Here is a 23,784-nt window from a genome sequence, read left to right as displayed (position 1 = left end):
ATTTCTAGACCCTTCCTTTTTTAAAATCCATGTAGGTGAGGGAGTAGGTTTGAAGTGCGTCTCCTGGCCACGGTCCTGCAAGAGGGTTTGGGACATTATTTTGGGATAAATCAAGCAATAAACACATTTTCATCATGGCAACGACTGTAATGAGGTCACTGTTGAAGAAAGGGGTAAGAACTCATATTATAATGCTTTACCCAAGAGTTAATGAAGACACTAACAGCTTTCGAAAGCACAGGAGGCTGCTGAGGGGAGGACAGCTCATAATAATGGCCAATGGAAACCGTGTGTTTGATGTATTTGATACTGTTCCAGCCTTTACCACAACCACGACCTACCCAATTAAAGTGCCACCAACCTCCCATGTTCAAAATGTTTCACATTGTTTACAAAGTGATAGATGCCAAATGGCTTGGCTCTTGTCTTGTTCTCAACTATTCTCCGGGTCACTAAATTTAAGGAACAATTCCTCCTTAGACCCCTGCTCTTTGTATGGGGAAAAAGTATGTGCTTATCATATGCAGCTGCCTGTCAAGCTTTGTGCAGCTCTATGACTCCTATGTGTGCTCTCCAGCTACATTGTTTAATTGATACATTTTGGGCTATTATTAATCCCTCCAACAATCACTGTAAAATTGATCCCCAGGTACAACTTCATGGCCCAGTTGCACTTCAATGATATTTGGGATTGCCATAGTTGTACATTAATCTTCCGTCCTAACAGAAGGCCTGGAAGTAGGTAGTAGGCCTTTGATTCTAATGCTATATAGCTGACATTTGATATGATACTATTCACAATAAATGCATGAACTCGTGGATTAATTATTCTTTACAGCTAACCACTTGCTTCCTCTCAGCAGGTACCTCTTCAGGTCAGGCACATGTGTTACTCCTCCTCAGTGGTTAGTAAGAACAGTTTAATAATAGAGTTTAATTATGGTGGCTGTATATTACTACAAACAGATTACCACTAGAGGATTAACTGTCACACAGATCTGTATTTCTGATGGAAATTGAACATGTTAAAAATTGTCTCCCCGCAGCCCACCACAAAGTTGTTTATTAATGGGAAGTTCGTTGAATCCAAGACTTCAGAATGGTTAGATATTCACAATCCGGTAAGTAACTAGGCCTTAAAGAGCTCAAATATAGTTTACCTAAATTAAATTGTGTTACCCATTGTATTTTATTAGTTAATGCACAGAATAATGCACAAACACATTGGATGGGCATGCACTGCTACATTAAGGTCAACTTAGCTGGTTAATCAGTTACCTGAGTTTTGACCAGTTTATCCAGTTTCTGCACAAAATTGTGCACGTTTTCAGCAATGCCAAGGTTATAGGTCCATTACTATTATGTAAAAGAAAAAGAGCTAGACTTTTATGAGACTTTTAGGAGTATACATATACAGTACCAGTCAAAAGTTTGGACACACCTTCAAGGGTCTTTCTTTATTTTTACTATTTTACTATATCTACATTGTAGAAAATAGTGAAGACATCAAAACTATGAAATAACACATATGGAATCATGTAGTAACCAAGAAAGTGTTAAACAAATCAAAAAATATGTTATATTTTATATTCTTCAAAGTAGCCACCCTTTGTCTTGATGACAGGTTTGCACACTCTTGGCATTTTCTCAACCAGCTTCACGAGGAAGGCTTTTCCAACAGTCTTGAAGACGTTCACACATGCTGAACACTTGTTGGCTGCTTTTCCTTCACTCTGCAGTCCAACTCATCCCAAACCATCTCAATTGGGTTGAGGTTGGGTGATTGTGGAGCCCAGGTCATCTAATGCAGCACTCCATCACTCTCCTTCTTGGTCAGATAGCCATTACACAGCCTGGAGGTGTGTTGGGTCATTGTCCTGTTGAAAAACAAATGATAGTCCCACTAAGCGCAAAACAGATGGGATGGCGTATCGCTGCAGAATGCTGTAGGAGCCATGCTGGTTAAGTGTGCCTTGAATTTTAATTCAATCACAGACAGTGTCACCAGCAAAGCACCCCCACACCATCATACCTCCTCCTCCATGCTTCATGGTGGGAACCACACATGCGGAGATCATCCATTCACCTACTCTGCATCTCACAAAGACACAGCGGTTGGAACCAAAAATCTCACATTTGAACTCATCAGACCAAAGGACAAATTTCCAACGGTCTAATGTCCATTGCTCGTGTTTCTTGGCCCAAGCAAGTCTCTTCTTATTATTGGTGTCCTTTAGTAGTGGTTTCTTTGCAGCAATTCGACCATGAATGCCTGATTCATGCAGTCTCTTAATAGTTGATGTTGAGATGTGTCTGTTACTTCAACTCTGTGAATTATTTATTTGGGCTGCAATCTGAGGTGCAGTTAACTCTAATGAACTTATCCTCTGCAGCAGAGGTAACTTTGGGTCTTCCTTTCCTGTACTGAGAGCCAGTTTCATCATAGCGCTTTGTTGGGTTTTGCGACTGCACTTGAAGAAACTTTAAAAATTCTTGAAATTATCCGGATTGACTGACCTTCATGTCTTAAAGTAATGATGGACTGTCATTTCACTTTGCTTATTTGAGCTGTTCTTGCCATAATGTGGACTTGGTCTTTTACCAAATAGGGCTATCTTCTGTATACCAACCCTACCTTGTCACAATACAACTGATTGGCTCAAACACATTAAGAAGGAAAGAAATTGCTCAAATTAACTTTTAACAAGGCACACCTGTTAACTGAAATGCATTCCAGGTGACTACCACATGAAGCTGGTTGAGAGAATGTCAAGCGTCTGCAAAGCTGTCATCAAGGCAACGTGTGGCTACTTTGAAGTCTCAAATAAAACACTTTCTTGATTACTACATGATTCCATGATGATGTGTTATTCTACAATGTAGAAAATAGTAAAAATAAAGAAAAACCCTTGAATGAGTAGGTGTGTCAACTTTTGACTGGTACTGTAGGTGTGCAATAAATTGGTGTGCTGTTTTCTTGAGATCTATCTCAAGTTGTTATAATTCTCAAGAATGCTTTTGCATGAAAGTTCAAAGGTCAGTTAGCTGGCACTTTGCTCCTTCGGCCTTCCTTTGCTTTCAGTTTACTCATATCATCGGGATTTAGAATGAGATTAATGCTCTCTCAAGAGTCAAAGACATTGCAATATTTTTGATGAAATGGCCCGATCTGATGGTTTTGTCAGTGTGTGTCAGATCATAATGTGTTGAAGTTATCTGAGCACACCTCATACCAATCAAATATGTTTTTTTTATAATCAGGTTACAGTTCACCCACTAATGTGTTCTTCCCTCTAACTGTTACAGGCCACCAATGAGGTGATAGCCCGCGTCCCCAAGGCTACACAGGAAGAGCTGCTGGCTGCTGTGGACTCCTGCTCACAGTCCTACCACTCCTGGTCTGAAACCTCCATCTTGGCACGCCAACAGATCTTTCTGCGCTATCAGCAGCTTATCAAGGACAACATTGTAAGTCTGTAGCAGGGACAGTAATTTGTTGTACATATGGTACAATACCGCTAGAAGCAAAGGTCAAATCTCATAATTCTCCGTTGCACGTTTAACATCATGCACTTTTGGTTGCACATTTTTTTTCTGTCATGTTTTGGGGTTCAAAGACCTCCTCTGTATGCCATGTCATTTTAATATTTTGTACCATACAAATTCAGCATGGATTTGATTAATATGAACCCTACTCTCAATGGCACACTTTTAGGCATGATAGATACTAGTTCCTTAGGTGATAAGAAAGAAGAAACACCACAATGCCTCCATACTATTCCTATGTTGTAAATAATATTTGTTGGTCTGTGGTGTGTAATGAGGAGCAAACAGACGTTGAACGTGATACATTTATGAAATTGCTTATCGCAGTTACTAATAAGCATGAAGCATGCACCCATTAATTAAGAAAATGACTGTAAAAACTGTTAAATCCCCATGGATTGATGAGGAATTGAGAAATTGTATGGTTGAGAGAGAAGAGGCAAAATGAATGGCAAATAAGTCTGGCTGCGCAAATTGAGCAATTATGTGACAAAACTGAATAAAAATAAGAAAAACCTACACTATGAAACAAAGATAAATTACATAAACAATGATAGTAAAAAGCTTTGGAGCACCTTAAATGACATTTTGGGAAATAAAGGCAAACTCAACTCCATCATTCATTGAATCAGATGACTCATTCATCACATAACCAACTGATATTGCCAACTACTTTAATATTTTTTTTAAATTGGCAAGATTAGCAAACTTAGGGATGACATGCTAGCAACAAACGCTGACACTACACATCCAAGTATATCTGACCAAATTATGAAAGAAAGGCATTGTAATTTTGAATTCCGTAATGTAATGTTTAATGGAAGAGGTGAAAAAAATGATTGTTGTCTATCAACAATGACAAGCCACCAGGGTCTGACAACTTGGATGGAAAATTACTGAGGATAATAGTGTACGATATTGCCACTCCTATTTGCCATATCTTCAATTTAAGCCTGATAGAAAGTGTGTGCCCTCAGGTCTGGAGGGAAGCGAAAGTCATTCCGCTACCCAATCAGTCGGTTAACAACCCTAAGTAAAGTTTAGGAAAAAATTGTGTTTGACCAGATACAATGCTATTTTACAGTAAACAAATTGACAACAGACTTTCAGCATACTTATAGGGAAGGACATTCAACAAGCACAGCACTTACACAAATGACTGATGATAGGCTGAGAGAAATTGATAATAAAAAGTTTGGGGCCTGTTTTGTTAGACTTCAGTGTGGCTTTTGACATTATTGACCATAGTCTGCTGCTGGAAAAACTTGTGTGTTATGGCTTTACACCCACTGCTATATTGTGGATAAAGAGTTACCTGTCTAACAGAACACAGAGGGTGTTCTTTAATGGAAGCTTCTCCAACATAATCCAGGTAGAATCAGGAATTCCCCAGGGCAGCTGTCTCGGCCCTTAACTTTAAAAAAATCTTTAAGTAAAGCCAGTGACATATCTATATATAAGGATGACTCAACACTATACACGTCATCTACTACAGCGACTGAAATGACTGCAACACTGCACAAAGAGCTGCAGTTCGTTTCAGAATGGGTGGCAAGGAATAAGTTAGTCCTAAATATTTCAAAAACTAAAAGCATTATATTTGGGACAGATCATTCACTAAACCCTAAACCTTAACTAAATCATGTGGAAATTGAGCAAATCATTCACTAAACCCTAAACATCAACTAATTATTGTAATAAATCATGTGGAAATTGAGCAAGTTGTCAAAAGTAGTCAAAACATATTGATACGGGGCCTCCCGAGTGGCGCAGTGGTGCTAGAGGCGTCAGTACAGATCCGGGTTCGATCCCGGGCTGTGTCACAGCTTGCCGCGCCCGGGAGACCCATGAGGCGGCGCACAATTGGCCCAGCATCGTTCGGGGAAGGTTTGGCCGGCTTGGATGTCCTTGTCCCATCACGCTCCATTGACTCCCTGTGATGGCCGGGCGCATGCACGCTTACTTCAGTTGCCAGCTGTACAGTGTTTTCTCTAAAACATTGGCGTGGCTGGCTTCGTGTTAAGTAGTGTGTCAAGAAGCAATTTGGATTGGCAGGGTTGTGTTTCGGAGGATGCATGGCCTCTCCCGGGTCCAGCGATGGGACAAGAATGTAACTACCAATTGGGGACAAAAAGGGGTGAAAAGAACAACAACAAAAAAGTAGCTAAGATGGGGAGAAGTCCGTCCATAATAAAGTGCTGCTCTTCCTGTGAACAGTAGTGTAGAACAGTAGTCCCACAAAATTGCAATTGGCACAAAACAAGGCAGCACGGCTGGCCCTTGGATGTACACAGAGAGCAAACATTAATAATGTTCATGTCAATCTCTCCTGGCTCAAAGTGGAGGAGAGATTGACTTCATCACTACTTGTATTTGTGACAGGTATTGACATGTTGAAAGCACAGAGCTGTCTGTTTTAAATTACTAGCACACAGCTCAGACACCCATGCATACCCCACAAGACATGTCACCAAAGGTCTCTTCACAGTCCTCAAGTCCAGAACAGACTATAGGAAAAGTCTGTCAGATTTAAATAACAGATAAAACTACACTTTATTTAACAGTGAGGACTGTTAAGCAACACAAACATAGGCGCAGACACATGCATACACACACACAATAACATACATACATATACACATATACATTCACATGGATTTTGTGTTGTTGATATGTGGTAGTGGAGTAGGGGACTGAGGCCACACACGTAGTGTATTGTGAAATCTTTTATGAATGTATTGTAATGTTTTTAAAATTGTATAACTGCCTTCATTTTGCTGGACCACAGGAAGAGTAGGGGATGGGGATCCATAATAAATACAAATGCAAATAAATACAAAATACTATTTATTTACAGCAGCTGTTGCTTAGCTTGATTTACTCAATTTAAATTGAACTGAATTGAAGTGTGTGTTGGCTCATGGTGTGTGTGTGTGTCTTGTGTTCCAGAAAGAGCTTGCCAGGAGCATTACTCTGGAGCAGGGCAAGACCCTGGCAGATGCAGAGGGGGATGTGTTCAGAGGATTGCGTAAGTCTCACGTACACTGGCTTTTCCAAAGGGCAATATTTAGAGAGATGTTTTATTAGCCTCTGTACTTGTTGCAGCCAAGAAAATGGTTAATCAGAGCATTATTTCAGCGTCTAGGTCACTAGTATAAAAAGCCATTTGGTCTGTCACTTATGTGACTCAGTCTCCATATGAGGGATTGTCACACACATTCTGTGACTGACCCGGTGTTCTCTGTACCTGAATGACACCTACTGTCTCCTCTCCAGAGGTGGTGGAGCACACATGCAGCATCACCTCCCTGATGCTGGGGGAGACTCTGCCCTCCATCACAAAAGACATGGACACCTACACCTACCGCCTGCCCATCGGGGTGTGTGCCGGCATCGCCCCCTTCAACTTCCCCGCCATGATCCCTCTGTGGATGTTCCCCATGGGCATGGTGTGTGGCAACACCTACCTGCTGAAGCCCTCAGAGCGGGTGCCAGCCTGCACCATGCTGTTGGCCAAGATGCTGCAGGATGCTGGGATGCCAGACGGGACCCTGAACATCATCCATGGCCAGCACGACGGTAAGATAAAAGCTAAATGTCCCATCACCTGCTGATCTCTAAGCTATATCTGGAGACATTGGTGCTGTGATGTGAATCATTGAATTATCATTGTGTCTCTATGCTATGATTCACATTCATTTACAGTGTGATGAGATAATGGAGAGATTATGGATGGCCTGTCAGTGCTCTATGCAAAATGAATCCCTGCCCCACTCTTTCCCAGCTGTCAACTTCATCTGTGATCATCCGGCCATCAAGGCTATCAGCTTTGTGGGCTCTAACCAAGCCGGAGAGTACATCTATGAGAGGGGATCTAAAAATGGCAAGAGAGTACAGTCCAACATGGTGAGTTTGTGCTATTAATGAACAGAGGGTGGCGGTGTTGGCTTAAAAACTATTGTTGAACGTTATCCTCTTTGTTTCTCTTTTCTCCATTGGCTGATTAGCTGTACAGATGAAACAGGGATTCAGATCCAGAGAGCCCAGACACTTTGTGGAAAATATTGAGTGGAAATTTGTAATTTATTTTATTTGGCACATACCCACAATAATGATCTACAAATGAAGTGCATTGACGTAATATAAAGTACTTACAATATTGTACTTTTATTGTTTGGTCACTAAAGTTCTTTAAGAGGATAAACTTTCAAGACTCTGATCTAATTTGCATGCAACCACATTGAAGGCATGGTGTAAAGCCTCGATCAGACCGACAGCGTTGTTGCATCAATGCTGCATAATACATTTTGCAGTCAAACTTTTTCCATTATGTAATCATTTAAACTGGATATGTGTGCAACAAAAAACATTCACCTTTTGCTACTATTTCTGTCAAGTCTATGCATACAATTTGATATATCCAATGTATGCACCACACAGAACTCACTGCAACTGCCTCTGCAATGCAGCATTCCATTGGAAATGAATGTACTTTGGTGTACCAAAACGCAATGAAGTTGTCGGTTTGATCGAGACGTAATGGGAATTGGATCCCTTTTCCCTGGTATTCAGACTATGGGTATTCGGATCAAGGGACAGAAGGCTAAACGATTCCCACCCTTATGCTCTGCTGTAGGGAGCAAAGAACCATGGTGTGGTGATGCCCGACGCAAATAAGGAGACCACTCTGAACCAGCTGGTGGGTGCAGCTTTCGGGGCAGCAGGGCAGCGCTGCATGGCCCTCTCCACGGCCATCCTGGTGGGCGAGGCCCGCAGCTGGCTGCCTGAACTGGTGGATCGTGCAAAAGCTCTGCGAGTTAATGCAGGTATCCCAACCTCTCACCCGGCCCGCACCTCCCGCCCTATCCATTCCTAAGGAGCCCTCTGCTCACTCTCTTGAGGCCACCCACGAGCCTTAACCACACCTCTCGCTCTACCATAACTTCAGATGGGGCTCAACTGGAAGAGAGGGCTTGTTGAGTCACTCATGCTGCAAATTTGCGGCAACATTTACGGCCGAAGCTTAAGAGTAGCTCAGAGCATCAAGTCTTTGAGAAGGGAAGTTGATGGGGAGGAGAAGAATGAATGATTCCCCTTATTTGCAGTCATAAACACTCTAATTTGTGTGGTTGCACAGGAAACACCTAAACAGCCATTTTAGAGGGAGTGGCTTTGGGGGCCCCTCGCCATGGCTGGGCTTTTGATTTGTATGTGTCTGCGGGTGAAGGGGTATTTGTGTGTACATGTGTGGCTGTGAGGGAGAATTCTCAATGCAGGTTGTTTTTCGGGAACCCTCTCAGGGGACCAGGCAGGTGTGGACGTTGGGCCCCTGATCTCCCCTCAGGCCAAGGAAAGGGTCAACAGCCTGATTCAGAGTGGGGTGGACGAGGGAGCTCAGCTGCTGCTCGACGGCAGGAATGTCAAAGTCCAGGGCTATGAGAATGGCAACTTTGTGGGGCCCACCATCATTTGCAATGTCACAGTAAGTGTGTTCATGCAGGTGACAAATATTCTCGTTGTACTGCCCAAAAGTATGCTGATCTTATTTTCTGACCATATCCTGAAATTATGTCATTTCCTTTTTGTCTCCTAGCCCCAGATGAAGTGCTATACTGAGGAGATCTTTGGGCCTGTCCTGGTTGTACTGGAGGCTGAATCCTTGGATGACGCCATCAGCCTTGTTAACAATAACCCTTATGGCAATGGTACAGCTATCTTTACCACCAACGGAGCCACAGCACGCAAATACACTCACGAGGTGGATGTAGGCCAGGTGAGTGTCTGTGGACCAATGTGTGTGTCCCTATTTCCTGGGAGAATGGAGGCATTCATACCCTCTACCGTGTCTATACCTTAAACAAGGAGGACATTGCACCTTTATTCTAAAACATGCACTCAACAACCATTATTTTCCATGGCAAGTATAGCCTTATTTGCTTCTGCTCTAAACTGAACACTTCTGCCCCCCTCTTCCCTTCACCACCCATGTGGACTTCAAATAGCAAATATGTGCCTTTTTTAAAATCAAAACAGGGGGACATAGAAATACATTTTCCTAGTAAGATTACAGTAGGGGAAATCTTAAATTAACTGCAAAAGGGATTCATTTGGACCTGTTAAATGTTTCAGGCTTACAATGCCTTCAGAAAGTTTTCATACCCATTGACTTATTCCAAATTTTGTTGTTACAGCCGGAATTCAAAATGTTTTTAAAATTCACCTGTTTACAAACAATACCCCTTAATGACAATGTGAAAACATGTTTTTAGAAATGTTTGCAAATGTATTAAATAAAATACAGAAATATCTCATTTACATAAGTATTTACACCCCCGAGTCAATACTTGAATCACCTTTGGCAGCAATTCTGGGTAAGTCTCTAAGAGCTTTGCACACCTGGATTGCACATTATTTAAAAATTCTTCAAGCTCTGTCAAGTTGGTTGATCATTGATAGACAGCCATTTTCAAGTCTTGCCATAGATTTTCAAGCCAATTTAGGTCAAAACTGTAACATTCAATGTCATCTTAGTAAGCAACTCCAGTGTGTATTTGACCTTGTGTCTTAGGTTATTGTCCTGCTGAAAGGTGCATTTGTCTCCCAGTGTCTGTTGGAAAGCAGACTGAACCAGGTTTTCCTCTAGGTTTTTGCTTGTGCTTTGCTCTGTTCCATTTATTTGTGTCCTAAAAAAACTCCCTAGTCCTTGCCGATGACAAGCATACCCATAACATGATGCAGCCACCATGCTTGAAAATAGGAAGAGTGGTATTCAGTGATTTGTTGGATTTGCCCCAAACATAACGTTTTGTATTCAGGACATACATTTATTCTATTTTTTATTTAACCTTTTTTTAAACTTGGCAAATCAGTTAAAGAACTAATTCTTATTTACAATGATGACTTATAAAGTAAATTTCTTTGCCGCATTTCTTTTGCAGTATTACTCTAGTGCCTCATTGTAAACAGCATGTTTTGGAATATTTTGTTCTGTACAGGCTTCCTTCTTTTCACTCTGTCATTTAGGTTAGTATTGTGGAGTAACTACTTTGTTGTTGATCTATCCTAGGTTTTCTCCTATCACAGCCATTAAACTCTTAACTGTTGTAACTGTTTTAAAGTCACCATTGGCCTCATGGTGAAATCCCTGAGTGGTTTCTTTCTTCTTTGACATTATTGGGTATCGTGTGTAGGCCAGTAACACATATCTCAGTTTATTCCATTTTAAATTCAGGCTGTAACACAACAAAATCTGGATAAAGTCAAGAGGGTGTGAATACTTTACCTTGTCTGCGTGCCTCCGCTATGCCCTGTGTTTGCTGTTTTTTCCATCCCTCAGCCAAAGGGCTTGACTCCCGTGTCCAAAATTACTCCTGCATTTTCAAACATTCTCAACCAACCATGAGTTTCCAGTGGACTTAAAAACAAACAAAAGTGGCCTCAAAAACAAAATGTTTTGTTTAGTTCTCCTGTCCCTCTTGCATGCAATGCTTTCAACACTGTGAACACAAGCAATGGTTTTCGGTTTGTTGTGACTCATTTTTCATGCATTGTTTGTTCTTCGAACTAGCATTTAGTACACCTTCTTCTCCCAGAGTTACTCATTCAGTTGCTCTGAAGGGCTATTTGTTTCCAATGCGGTAATGGAAGTTTGTGTTTTGTAGATTGGGGTGAATGTTCCCATCCCTGTTCCTCTGCCCATGTTCTCCTTCACTGGCTCAAGAGGCTCCTTCAGAGGAGACACCAACTTCTACGGCAAACAAGTGAGTATCAGTTGACATAAGGTAACAAGGTGTTTGAAGACATACTGTAGTTAGTATGACTGGTCCTAATAAGGGGTTGTACTGCTGGGTAAAGTCCACATGAAGGTTGGGGCCTCTACACAGTGAGTTTTACGATGTAAAACACTCAGTCCTCTTAACTAGTGATGGCTGATCAAAGCCAATTGTCTTGAGTCCAGATTTTCAGCTTCATTTCATGTTATGTAATATGGTCATGATGCCATAGTTACAGAGCATCCTATTATAGATGTCTTCTCTGCTTTCTAAAGGGCATCCAGTTTTACACACAGATCAAAACTGTTACTTCACAATGGAAGGCCGAAGACTCAACCGTGAAAACCCCTGCAGTTTCCATGCCAACCATGGGACGCTAAAGGGTCTGGAGAAAGAACATTCCCACTTCCCCATGTCTTTTGTGAAGCAACATTTTAAAACTACTGTGCTGTCCTATCGCCATGAGTTGATAATTACCCATAGTCATTTTACAAGCCTTAATGTAGAATTTGTACCCAAGATGTGATATATTTTTTCAATGATATCTCAAGATTCATTCACTCACTGTGGATCAATAGTTTGGCTTCATCATTGAATGACAGTTCCTTTGCTATATGAATGTTTCTACTAATTATGTGTCTGTGTATCTATGTTACGATTTTGGAAACAATGCAACTGTGGAGCAGTTAAAACAGTGTAAAGTACTCACATATATTATCTTTGTATGCAACATCTGTGTTCAAAATATACTGCCTCACCAGCATTATGATGTTGATGAATGATGAATGTAGCTGCCAAATGTGACGCCACTATTAATCATACATCATTCAGTGCATCTGAATGTTTGAGATGCGTTTTATGCACACTTGCTGTGGTGCAGTTATTCATGTATTTAATTTAGACCTGAACAGGTTGCATTTGAATAAAAAGCCATCAGTTTAAATTGAACCCTTTATCGTCCATCTGTCTCTGTCTCCTGTTTGCACCCTGTCTATCTAAGTTCAAGTAAGCTTTCAATTCATGACAATGAGAAAATACCATAGACACATTTTTCACATTACCATCCATATAATTCTGGAGACACTTCATATAGACCAGCACATTTCTCAGACCGACTAACACTGCACGGATAGGTCATGTGGTCTGGATATCCGGCAGGGCGCTGGGGTTCGAGGGCAGGTTGGACACAGGCGCCTGGGTGATGAAGGTCACATGGGATGTCTCCTCTGTAATTCTGCAAGACATGTCATTATGTAACAAAAAAAAAATCAACAAGTTCTGATAAATCCCAATCAGGAATCTTTTTGTGTCTTACCCGGGATCAATGTTGTTCTGGTTCCTCTCTGGGGACGCAGACAACGCCAAAGGTTGACTCAGTTTCCTGCTAAATAAGTTGCAGAGTTGCATTGAAATGCTGTACATTTAAAAAAGGCATGTTTTACCATACTGTGGCACCTGTTCTCTCTAGCTGTTGACTGCAGAAAGGCCTTGTAAGGGTTACATCAGGTCATGATTCATACTCTACTGGGTTGCTGTAAATTCATCCTACGTTGCCAAATGATGTATGTTTGCAAGACTAGAATCCAGAATAATATTGACATTGCCATGAATGTACATCTCTGCCCTACAATACCCCCTTATACATTCAGATCCCCTGTCCTCAACTTGAAAATCATGTTGCCGGCGGTCCCCTGACCACAGGCGTTCAAAAACGAAATAAACCCCTTGTGCGCATGAAGTGGGGCCAAGAGCCTGAAGGCAAATCTGCGTGGCCAGATGTTTGTTTTCAAGCACACGACTCTGTGGCCGGCCCTATTTTTACTATTGTGCCCAGACTCTTTCTTCATTCTTTTTAAGCCGCTGGACGGAAAAGAAAATTGGTTTAAACCTAACTGATGTTTTATGGTATCCTCTTTTGCTGAGAAAAGAGCTGTTTAAGACATTAAAAAGGAGTCACAAATAAAGGCCCTCTCCCAGACTGCAGCACAGCTCATGCTTCTGATGGTGTCACTGTGTTTTCTTCTCAACACTTTATTGCGCTAGGGGTTTCGTTTTCATGTTTAATGATTCCAATTTGATGGTATCATTCTAAACAGAACGCAGTAGAAATAGAAATGAGATAATAGGGATGCTAACAATGAGCATGTCTGCTGGCAGACAACACAGGACCCACACAATGTAGTAGCTAGCTGTTACCTTGCTTTCTGTCCGTTCATTTTGGCAAACAGTAGTCTAAGCACTTTCTCCTTCTGCTCCCATGTGAGTTCAGAGATGTCAACCTTGTTGCTCTGGAGATTATTCCTGAAACACAAGTGTAGTGGAAAAATAGATTTCCAAGTAGGAACAGTTTCTACCATAGCAATGAGGAAATGTATGGTAAGTGGTGGTAAAGACCGCATGCAGGCCTTACCACTTCTCTGCCTCTTCCAGGTCGGTATAGACACTGTTGCTGCTGTGAGGGGTTTTGTGGAAGGTGCGGATGCGGGGGTACTCCTTCTTGCCTGACCGAGCCTCACTCATCCTCCTGCGGTAGGCCTCCAGGGCTTCCTGTCTGTACTGCAACCGGCTGGCCTGGATCTCTTGCTTCACCTGGCCCAAAGCCTCCTGAAAGAAGCACTCCAGCTCTGTGCGCTGCTCCACGATGCTGCGTGCCAGCCGCTTCACTCGCCCCATCTCCTTCTCCCTCATGGCCAGCACCTTCTGCAGCTTATCCAGCTCCACCTGGCCGGCCTGGGTGCTGACCAGGGCTCGGTTCTGCGTCTCCTCCTTGTCTCTCTCAAACTCCCCCACCATGAGCCCCAGGGCCTGCTCCAAGGTCCCCACCTTCCCCCTAAGCTCTGCTATCTCCTCATTCTGGGCCCTTACCTGGGACACATTCTCCTTCATCATCAGCTCACTGGTCTCCTAGGGGTGGAAAATATAGGAAGGATTGAGGGGTTAGTCTTAAAATAGGGTTGAGATTTTAATGAAAATATACATAAGGCATTCTCCAAAGTAACGTAATTCATTAAAGACATTAAATGGCATGTTGATAAATGGATCATGTTTTGCGGGGCTTAACTATCAAATGGAAGAAGGATTGAGACTGAAAGAATGATTGCCGAATGGAAGAATGATTGGAAGAAATACTGAGCTGGGGTGACTTCATAGTATCCTTGCTTTATCGACATAGTCAGGGATGAGATTATGGTATACTGTATTTATTTGCCTTAGAGAAAAAGTGCAAAAAATGCTTTGGGGGGAAGCCAATGACTTGGAACCCAGAAGCCAGTGGAAACTCACCACACCTACCAACCACGAGATACTGACTCGTACTGTAGAGGTGAGAGGAAAGAGGGGCCGCAAGCAAAACAAACACGGGGTCACCAAAAACAAATAAAACAGGGGAAATACCATCTAAAATACTGTATGTCCACAGGAGATCTGCCACATAAATAAATACAATTTATTGGTTTTGTCCAGGCGCTGCCAGTACATGAAAATGCCCACTGCTCTGTTTGACGTGCCATGGTACCAGTGTACCTTATGCAGTGCCAGGGAGGTGTTTTCCTCAGCCAATGACACAGTCATCTTCCTCAGGTCATCTACCTCCTTCATATGGCAGCTGAGTGCCTCGCTGAGACGAACGTTCTCCTTGAATACTGAGCGTGACGCATCATCCAACTGACTGTTAGTTTAGGAAACAAGGAATGCACAGTTTTTCATGTTAGGTACCAAACTGAGGTATAACTGGCACTTCCACCTCTGTTATCTGTCAGTCTAAAGTAACTTCGACAACATAAAGGTGGTGCATTGGGTTTGGTGGCGGGATAGGGAGCGGTCTGGTGATGTAGTAGACGAGAGAAAATTATAAGTGACGTTAAATTCCAAGCTTATAATGCTGGGAAGGATCTGGTTTTAATTTTCCTTTGAGTCACTCTCTCTTAGTCACCAAATTGAGACAAACTGGGTCAATGTCAGCTTTGTCTGAAAACACAGGTTACGTGCATTTCAACTTTATACATGGCCAAGGATTTAAGTCTACAATTGGCAAGTAATCGATGATAAATGCCACATTCAGTGTCAATGTTGAAGAGAGTTTATAGACCATAAAAGAACACAGAATTCAAAGTATATCCCTAGTCTGTCCTCATATGGCTTTAGAACTAAACTCAGCAAAAAAAAGAAATGTCCTCTCACTGTCAACTGCATTTATTTTCAGCATACTTAACATGTGCAAATATTTGTATGAACATAACAACTGAGACATAAACTGGACAAGTTCCACAGACATGTGACTAACATAAATGGAATAATGTGTCCCTGAACAAAGGGGGGGTCAAATCAAAAGTAACAGTCAGTATCTGGTGTGGCCACCAGCTGTATTAAGTACTGCAGTGCATCTCCTCCTCATGGACTGCACCAGATTTGCCAGTTCTTGCTGTGCGATTTAACCCACTCTTCCACCAAGGGACCTGCAAGTTCCTGGGCATTTCTGGGGGGAATGGCCCTAGCCCTCACCCTCCGATCCAACAGGTCCCAGACGTGCTCAATGGGATTGAGATCCGGGCTCTTTGCTGGCCATAGCAGAACACTGACATTCCTGTCTTGCAGGAAATCATGCACAGAACGAGCGGTATGGCTAGTGGCATTGTCATGTTGGAGGGTCATGTCAGGATGAGCCTGCAGGAAGTGTACCACATGAGCGAGGAGGGTGTCTTCCCTGAGATTGCCTGCAATGACAACAAGCTCAGTCTGATGATGCTGTGACACACCTTCCCAGACCATGACAGACCCTCCACCTCCAAATCGATCCTGCTCCAGAGTACAGGCCTCGGTGTAATGCTCATTCCTTCGACGATAAACCCGAATCCGACCATCACCCCTGGTGAGATAAAACCGCGACTCGTCAGTGAAGAGCACTTTTTGCCAGTCCTGTCTGGTCCAGCGATGGTGGGTTTGTTCCCATGGGAAACGTTGTTGCCGGTGATGTCTGGTGAGGACCTGCCTTATAACAGGCCTACAAGCCCTCAGTCCAGCCTCTCTCAGCCTATTGCGGACAGCCTGAGCACTGATGGAGGGATTGTGCGTTGCTGGTGTAACTCAGGCAGTTGTTGTTGCCATCCTGTACCTGTCCCGCATGTGTGATGTTCGGATGTACCGATCCTGTGCAGGTGTTTTTACACGTGGTGTGTCACTGTGAGGACGATCAGCGGTCCGTTCTGTCTAGCACGGTCTTAGGCGTCTCACAGTACGGACATTGCAATTTATTGCAGTCCTCATGCCTCATTGTAGCATGCCTAAGGCAAGTTCACGCAGACGAGCAGAGCATCTTTCTTTTGGTGTTTTTCAGAGTCAGTAGAAAGGCCTCTTTAGTGTCCTAAGCTTTCATAACTGTGACCTTAACTGCCTACCGCCTGTAAGCTGTTAGTGTCTTAACGACCATTCCACAGGTGCATGTTCATTAATTGTTTATGGTTCATTGAACAAGCATGGGAAACAGTGGTTAAACCCTTTACAATGATTATCTTTGAAAGACAGGATCCTGAAAAAGGGACGTTTCTTTTTTTGCTGAGTTTATATAGCACATAGGTCTTCCCCACACTCTGCTCCAAACCAGAACCCCCTTCCTGCAAGGCATTCTGGATCTGCTGGGGATGTCATCATTGGCTTAGGTGATATACACTACTATCTTGAAGAAGACAGGGTCCTGTGTGGCTCAGTCGGTAGAGCATGGCGCTTGCAACGCCAAGTGTCGTGGGTTCGATTCCCGCTGGGGCCACCCATATGTAAAAGTAGTGGCCCCAGCCGACTTGTAAGTCGCTTTGGACAAAAGCGTCTGCTAAATGGGATATATTATATTATTATTATAAGACAAACTGGTGTGGTCAAGATAATAATCTTGTTTTCCCTCACAAATTATGTATTTTGCCTCTTTTTTTCCTTGACCTGAAGGTGCAGTTTGAAGAATAAAATTAGCATGTAATTGGTCAGCGGAGACACTCACACAATGGCTTCATTGTGGGCCCTCTCAGCCAGCTGGGCGATCCTCTGCTCGGCCTCTTTCTCTAGGCGAACCTGCAAGGGAACACACAGTACTCACTGTTTCTCTCCCGCCTCTCTATTGATCAGTTAGGCCTTTTACACCTGAACATCTTTACCCATTTAATCCAATACTTTTTGATTAGCGCAATCCTAGTTTTCCCCAAGTTTATTTTACACCTCCTTGGAACTGTAAGTGCATGTACAAAATAATGTGTCAATTTGAAACTATCATCATACCTTTTCACTGAAGAATTTGTGCTCCATTCTAGCTAGGCTTTCCTTGTGCTCTCTGTCTGCAATGTACATGCTTTCTTTAATCTAGAAAGTAGAGAGTTGATGATCATTGACAGAACTGTGAACTACACAATCAAGAGTGGTACTTCAGGGTGTCAAGCATGATTTCTGTCCATGTTGTTCTCACACTATTGAGCTCCTGCTCCATCTGGGCTTTCTTTTTCCGAAACTCCTTGATAGTCTTCAGTTCACCCTGGATCATCCTGAACTCATTGGATCTCTTCTCAAACTTCTCCTCCAGCTCATTGATTTTAAGAGTGTATTCTGCAACCTGCAACAACCAATAATTTACAGTTGAAGTTGGAAGTTTACATACACCTTGGCCAAATACAGTTAAACTCCGATTTTCACAATTCCTGACATTTAATCCTCGTAAAACTTCCCTTTCTTAGGTCAGTTAGGATCACCACTTTAATTTAAGAATGTGAAATGTCAGAATAATAGTAGAGAGAATTATTTATTTCAGCTTTTATTTCCTTCATCACATTCCCAGTGGGTCAGAAGTTTACATACACTCAATTAGTATTTGGTAGCATTGCCTTTAAACTGTTTAACTTGGGACAAATGTTTTGGGTAGCCTTCATCAAGCTTCCCACAATAAATTGGCTGAATTTTGGCCCATTCCTCCATAACAGAGCTGGTGTAACTGAGTCAGGTTTGTAGGCCTCCTTGCTCGCACATGATATTTCAGTTCTGGCCACACATTTTCTATAGGATTAAGGTCAGGGCTTTGTGATGGCCACTCCAATACCTTGACTTTGTTGTCCTTAACCAACTTTGACACAACTTTGGAAGTATGCTTGGGGTCATTGTTCATTTGGAAGACCCATTTGCGACCAAGCTTTAACTTCCTGACTGAGATGTTACTTCAATATATCCACAAAACGTTCCTACCTCATGATGCAATCTATTTTGGGAAGTGCACCAGCCCCTCCTGCAGCAAAGCACCCCCACAACATGATGCTGTCACCCCCGTGCTTCACGGTTGGGATAGTGTTCTTTGGCTTGCAAGCCTCCCCCTTTTTCCGCCAAACATAATGATGGTTACTATGGCCAAACAGTTCTATTTTTGTTTCATCAGACCAAAGGACATTTCTCCAAAAAGTATGATCTTTGTCCCCGTGTGCAGTTGCAAACCAGTCTGGCTTTTTTATGGCGGTTTTGAAGCAGTGGCTTCTTCCTTGCTGAACGGCCTTTCAGGTTATGTTGATATAAGACTCGTTTTACTGTGGATATAGATACTTTTGTACCTGTTTCCTCCAGCATCTTGAATGAACCAGACTTGTGGAGGTCTACATTTGCTGTTGTTCTGGGATTGATTTGCACTTTTCGCACCAAAGTACGTTCATCTCTAGGAGACAGAATGCGTCTCCTTCATGACCGGTATGATGGCTGCTTGGTCTCATGGTGTTTATACTTGCGTACTATTGTTTGTACAGATGAATGTGGTACCTTCAGGCGTTTGGAAATTGCTCCCAAGGATGAACCAGACTTGTGAAGGTCTACAATTCTTTTTCTGAGGTCTTGGCTGATTTATTTTGATTTTGCTGTAATGTCAAGCAAAGAGGCACTGAGTTTGAAGGTAGGCCTTGAAATACATCCACAGGTACACCTCCGATTGACTCAAATGATGTCAATTAGATTATTAGAAGCTTCTAAAGCCATGACATCATTTTCGGGAATTTTCCAAGCTGTTTAAAGGCACATTCAACTCAGTGTATGTAAACTTCTGACCCCCTGGAATTGTGATACAGTGAATTATAAGTGAAATAATCTGTCTGTAAACAATTGTTGGAAAAATTACTTGTGTCATGCACAAAGTAGATAACAAACTATAGTTTGTTAACAAGAAATTAGTGGAGTGGTTGAAAAACGAGTTTTAATAACTCCAACCCAAGTGTGTGTAAACTTCCAACTTCAACTGTAGTTCCATGTCTTGGATTTTGGAGACATAGAAAATAATGTAACTCTATACAGCAGGTGTAAATAGTGTATACACCAATATTGTTAGCTACATATACAATGAACATTTTGAGAATGTACACCATCTAAGTGTGTATCCACTTCATATTTGTATGTGACATGGCAGTTGCCATTTCAGAAATAGAATCGATTCAGATTATCTGAAAAAAAATGACCATAGCTTCCAGGAATAGGAGGAAAACAACCACTTATAATAGTTGGGAAGAAAATCAAAAAGTTCAAATGAAGTATGGCCTTTACAACCCAACCCAACTTCAGGAACAGATCAGTCAGAGAGGCTGAAATCAGAGTTTCCTGCTATGCTGTGCTGCTATGTAACTGCTGCTAAGTACACAAGTTATTGAAGGCAAGCAAAACATGTACCCACAATCATGTATATAATGACACAATTATAGGTTACCAACCATTTGATTATATTGTTATGCCTAATTGATATTCTTTAGATAACTCTATAAATGTCATTCTATAAAATTACGACAGGGATTAATTAAATGATCAATAGCTTTCTTTAGAAAGCTCCCATTCCATCATCAAATGGCCAGATTTGTGCTTAAGTTTTGCTTATGGATGCATCTCTATTTTCTTTTTCTAATGCAGTGTTTAAATCGCAATGAAAATATGGCACTGATCCAGTGAAACTCTTGATGATATACACTGAGTGTACAAAACATTAAGAACACCTTCCTAATATTGACGTTGCATCCCCCCTTTTGCCCTCAGAACAGCCTCAATTCATCAGGGCATGGACTCTACAAGGTGTTAAAACCATTCCACATGGATGCTGGTCCATGTTGACTCCAATGCTTCCTTCCCACAGTTGCGACAAGTTGTCAGGATGTCCTTTGGGTGGTGGACTACTCTTGATACAAATGGGGAACTGATGAGCATGAAAAACCCAGCAGCATTGCAATCCTTGACACAAACTGTTGTGCCTGGCACCTCCTACAAAACCCAGTTCAAAGGCACTTAAATCACCCTACGAATGGCACACATACACAGTCCATGTTTCAATTGTCTCAAGGCTTAAAAATCCTTCTTTAAGCTGTCTTCCCCATTCACCTACACTGATTAAAGTGGATTTAAAAAGTGACATCATTAAGGGATCATAGATTTCACCTGGAATCACCTGGTCAGTCTTTGTCATGGAAATAGCAGGTGTCCTTAATGTATTGTACACTCAGTGTAGTTGTTTGGTTGGTTGGCTGACTTGTTCCAACATTCAGACTCACATGTCAGACTACTTTGAGACAAAAGCCACTGCGCTCACGTTCTTTGAGTGCTTTTAATGCAATGGTTTCCATTAGCTAAGTCAATTTTCAAGATGAACCATTTTATCACTTCACAATGAGCAAAGGGAGTTGAGGGGCATGTCTTGACATCACGTCTTTAGCTCAACCACAACAATATTTATATCCAGAATTAGTACTACATAGGCATATGTGACAGTACCATGCAAAATAGGGATTTTTTTAGTTGGTCCAGACCAAGATTCTTTTATTTCTCAAAAGCTTATTGGGTCCTATTTTTACCACAGTGAAGTAAGAAATGGAGATGGAAAACAGCTGTTCGCCAAAACAGCACATTTCCTTGTTGTTAAACCATTGCAACAGATTGTATTTGTATTTTTTACCTTTATTTAACCAGGCAAGTCAGTAAAGAACAAATTCTTATTTTCAATGACAGCCTAGGAACAGTGGGTTTAACTGCCTGTTCAGGGGCAGAACGACAGATTTGTACCTTGTCAGCTTGGGGATTTGAACTTGCAACCTTCCGGTTACTAGTCCAACGCTCTAACCACTAAGCTACTCAATCAATGCGATGTATTTTTGTCTGTAGAGATCAACTGTCAAAATTAACACGTAAATAAAGTTGCACACCACCACAAACAATCCATATGACACATGAGGGATAGATAACTTAGGCTACAGTATATCAAAACTAGTTTGTATGTTCGAGACCATGTACATTTTAATTACGCTTTTTCTGTAGCTGCATGGCATTACCATATACCATAATTTTAGACCATATGGCTGGAAATGTAGGGGTTTGTTTCTTAGTTTGTTTTCTTTTTTCTATAACTTAGCATATGGACTGCCTGATTAAAAACAACACTGTTGTTCAGACACAATACAGCACCTTTTTTTAGATGCTGTACATGACATCAGACAAACAATGTATACCCTTGAGGCTTGCAGGACAATGAATATGATTTAGATAGACTACAATGCTGGGCAGGGATGTCAGCATGTTTAGTAAAACATGCTAATGTTCCTGGTCCATTTCTGACCTGTTTTTGTAAACTGCCTAGTCACTCCCTGTTCTTTGAAATTATGGAAGACTTTACTTGGAAGGTTACCCAAGTTTGTTCCTTTACAAAGACCAAATACTTACCAGGTGTTCATTTTCTTCAAGGGCTTGTTTTTTTTTACTTTTAAGTTGTCCCTCTAGCCTTGTAATCTGTAAAAAATAAATAAATAAATAATACAACGATACAATGCTAGTAAACCCCCCAAAGACAATACATTATGGATATTATAAATATCTGGGGATAAAAGTTAACCTTTTCTTCTTTCTCAGTATCTTTCCTCTTCAAGAAGGCAATTATGTCAACTGTGTCCTTCTCTGCACGATACTGCTGGTTAGTGAGCTCTTCATTGGCTCGTGCCAACCTGCGGGAAGCTTCACGGTACTCCACGCGCGAGTGTTCAGTGACATCCAGCCTGGCTTCCCAAAGAGCAGCATTGGCCTTTGCCTTCTCAATGTCAGACTCTTTATCGGCTTTTGACTCATGTTTGCCTTCTTTTTTTCCTTTTCTAGACATACAATTTGGACAAAGAATTGTAGTAAATTAGATAGCTTCACAAACAGTGCGTAAAACGAGCTACAGGTAGCTAACATGGCTAACGTTAGCCAATTCAAGCGATAACGACGCAAAGAAAAAAATATATCTTACCCTTTACTTTTCTTTCCATTTTTTCCTTTCTTCTTGGGCATTGTTTCGAATACTACAATTTAACTGTTAAGAATGAATGGGATACGAATAGGCTAGCTAGGTTAGCTTCACTTCAAGGCACTGGGGAAATCGTGTTTACAATTGTTACCATAGAAACGCTGTCGTATGGCACTGGCTGTGTGTGGACATGCTCACAGCCTACGTCAAAATCACCTGTAACAGGTCTGTAATGTTATATGCAACAACAAAAAACAAGTAATGTCATATGTGCACAGTATACACAACTATTCTAGCTAAATTTGACTGAGTATGTCATCACACTAAAACATATCCGAATTCAGTGCGTTCAAGACAACTGGGAACTCGGGAAGAAAACGAGCTCCAACTGAAAAATAGTTTTAAGATCACTGACTGCATGATTTGGCTTCGTATTTTCCCGAGTTCCCAGTTGTCCTGAACGCACCATCTACCACATGGACGTTTTTTTTCGTAACGTTGTCAGGCAACCCATCTCTATAGAGCACTAACTCGTAAGGTTTTTTGATAAATGCTGAAAAGAAGTCATGTGACGTAGGAGCTCTAACTGCAACCTGGCGAGCTCTACAATGGACTAACTAAAGGGAGCCTAACGTTACTCCTTATAGTCCAAGGGCCATGTTCCTTTATTGGTGAAATGGTTCTGGAAGCCAAAACAGCAAATTATCCATCTGATCTTGAATTGATTCTCAATTGCGCTATGGTTCTAGAAACATAAATCCCTCTAATTTCATATCACATCAAAAACATTTCACAAATGTAAAATACACACTGTTTTAACTGGTTTAAACACAGTTGCAGCCAACTGTATTTTTGTCACTTCTGTCTTCTGTTTACACACAGATGTTTGGAGAAGCAGATAGTTAATTAGCACAGGTGGTCCACTCTGTCTTCTGTCTGTTTTCTGTGAACAAGCACTGCAACATGGAAATATGGAAATCCTAACCCTATTTAAAGGTGTGTATCACAGCAGGTTGGTGGCACCTTATTTGGGGAGAATGGGCTCGTGGTAATGACGAGTGGAATAGTATCAAATACGTCAAACACATGGTTTCCAGGTGTTTGATGCCATTCCATTTGCTCCGTTTCAGCCATTATTATGTGCTGTTCTCTACTCAGCAGCCACTATTGTGTGTGAATTTAACCTTTTGTTTTTTCATTTTTCGCTGATGTGAA

General features: G+C 41.7%; 2 protein-coding genes across 4 annotated transcripts; one reads left to right on the top strand and one right to left on the bottom strand.

The window, feature by feature from the left end:
- Nucleotides 1-14: 14 nt before the first annotated feature.
- aldh6a1 (aldehyde dehydrogenase 6 family, member A1) lies at nt 15-12,266 on the top strand. 2 transcript variants are annotated; one of them, XM_064928231.1, is made up of 12 exons: nt 15-173; nt 861-905; nt 1,047-1,121; nt 3,307-3,468; nt 6,496-6,574; nt 6,823-7,125; nt 7,331-7,452; nt 8,183-8,372; nt 8,847-9,028; nt 9,140-9,319; nt 11,208-11,306; nt 11,594-12,266. In XM_064928231.1, exons 1-12 carry the CDS (start codon nt 135-137, stop codon nt 11,696-11,698), a joined length of 1,581 nt encoding a protein of 526 aa, XP_064784303.1. In that variant the 5' UTR covers nt 15-134; the 3' UTR covers nt 11,699-12,266. The 2 variants fall into 2 exon arrangements, with proteins under 2 accessions (XP_064784303.1, XP_064784304.1); XM_064928232.1 differs by having other exon boundaries at nt 18-173; nt 864-905.
- A 5-nt stretch (nt 12,267-12,271) lies between these two features.
- LOC135508200 (basal body-orientation factor 1-like) lies at nt 12,272-22,745 on the bottom strand. 2 transcript variants are annotated; one of them, XM_064928233.1, is made up of 11 exons: nt 22,573-22,745; nt 22,180-22,432; nt 22,011-22,076; nt 17,764-17,907; nt 17,580-17,660; nt 17,305-17,375; nt 14,841-14,985; nt 13,729-14,222; nt 13,515-13,619; nt 12,634-12,702; nt 12,272-12,552 (listed from the first exon to the last, which is right to left on the bottom strand). In XM_064928233.1, exons 1-11 carry the CDS (start codon nt 22,611-22,613, stop codon nt 12,453-12,455), a joined length of 1,569 nt encoding a protein of 522 aa, XP_064784305.1. In that variant the 5' UTR covers nt 22,614-22,745; the 3' UTR covers nt 12,272-12,452. The 2 variants fall into 2 exon arrangements, with proteins under 2 accessions (XP_064784305.1, XP_064784306.1); XM_064928234.1 differs by having other exon boundaries at nt 12,634-12,699.
- Nucleotides 22,746-23,784: the final 1,039 nt, after the last annotated feature.

This window comes from Oncorhynchus masou, chromosome 21 (genome assembly GCF_036934945.1).
Source record: "Oncorhynchus masou masou isolate Uvic2021 chromosome 21, UVic_Omas_1.1, whole genome shotgun sequence".
Classification (NCBI taxonomy): domain Eukaryota; kingdom Metazoa; phylum Chordata; class Actinopteri; order Salmoniformes; family Salmonidae; genus Oncorhynchus; species Oncorhynchus masou.
Note: the sequence above shows the minus strand (reverse complement) of the source record. Positions and strands in the feature narration are given on the sequence as shown.

What these genes read in the sequence shown, in the direction of transcription:
- aldh6a1 (XM_064928231.1), top strand. Translation starts at nt 135, where the DNA reads ATGGCAACGACTGTAATGAGGTCACTGTTGAAGAAAGGG. An exon ending in TGTGTTACTCCTCCTCAGTG is followed by an intron (nt 906 to 1,046) that starts GTTAGTAAGAAC and finishes GTCTCCCCGCAG; the next exon opens with CCCACCACAAAGTTGTTTAT. An exon ending in AGCTCTGCGAGTTAATGCAG is followed by an intron (nt 8,373 to 8,846) that starts GTATCCCAACCT and finishes GAACCCTCTCAG; the next exon opens with GGGACCAGGCAGGTGTGGAC.
- LOC135508200 (XM_064928233.1), bottom strand. Translation starts at nt 22,613, where the DNA reads ATGCCCAAGAAGAAAGGAAAAAATGGAAAGAAAAGTAAAGG. An exon ending in GCCCACAATGAAGCCATTGT is followed by an intron (nt 14,986 to 17,304) that starts GTGAGTGTCTCC and finishes CTAAACTAACAG; the next exon opens with TCAGTTGGATGATGCGTCAC. An exon ending in CTGGAAGAGGCAGAGAAGTG is followed by an intron (nt 13,620 to 13,728) that starts GTAAGGCCTGCA and finishes CTTGTGTTTCAG; the next exon opens with GAATAATCTCCAGAGCAACA.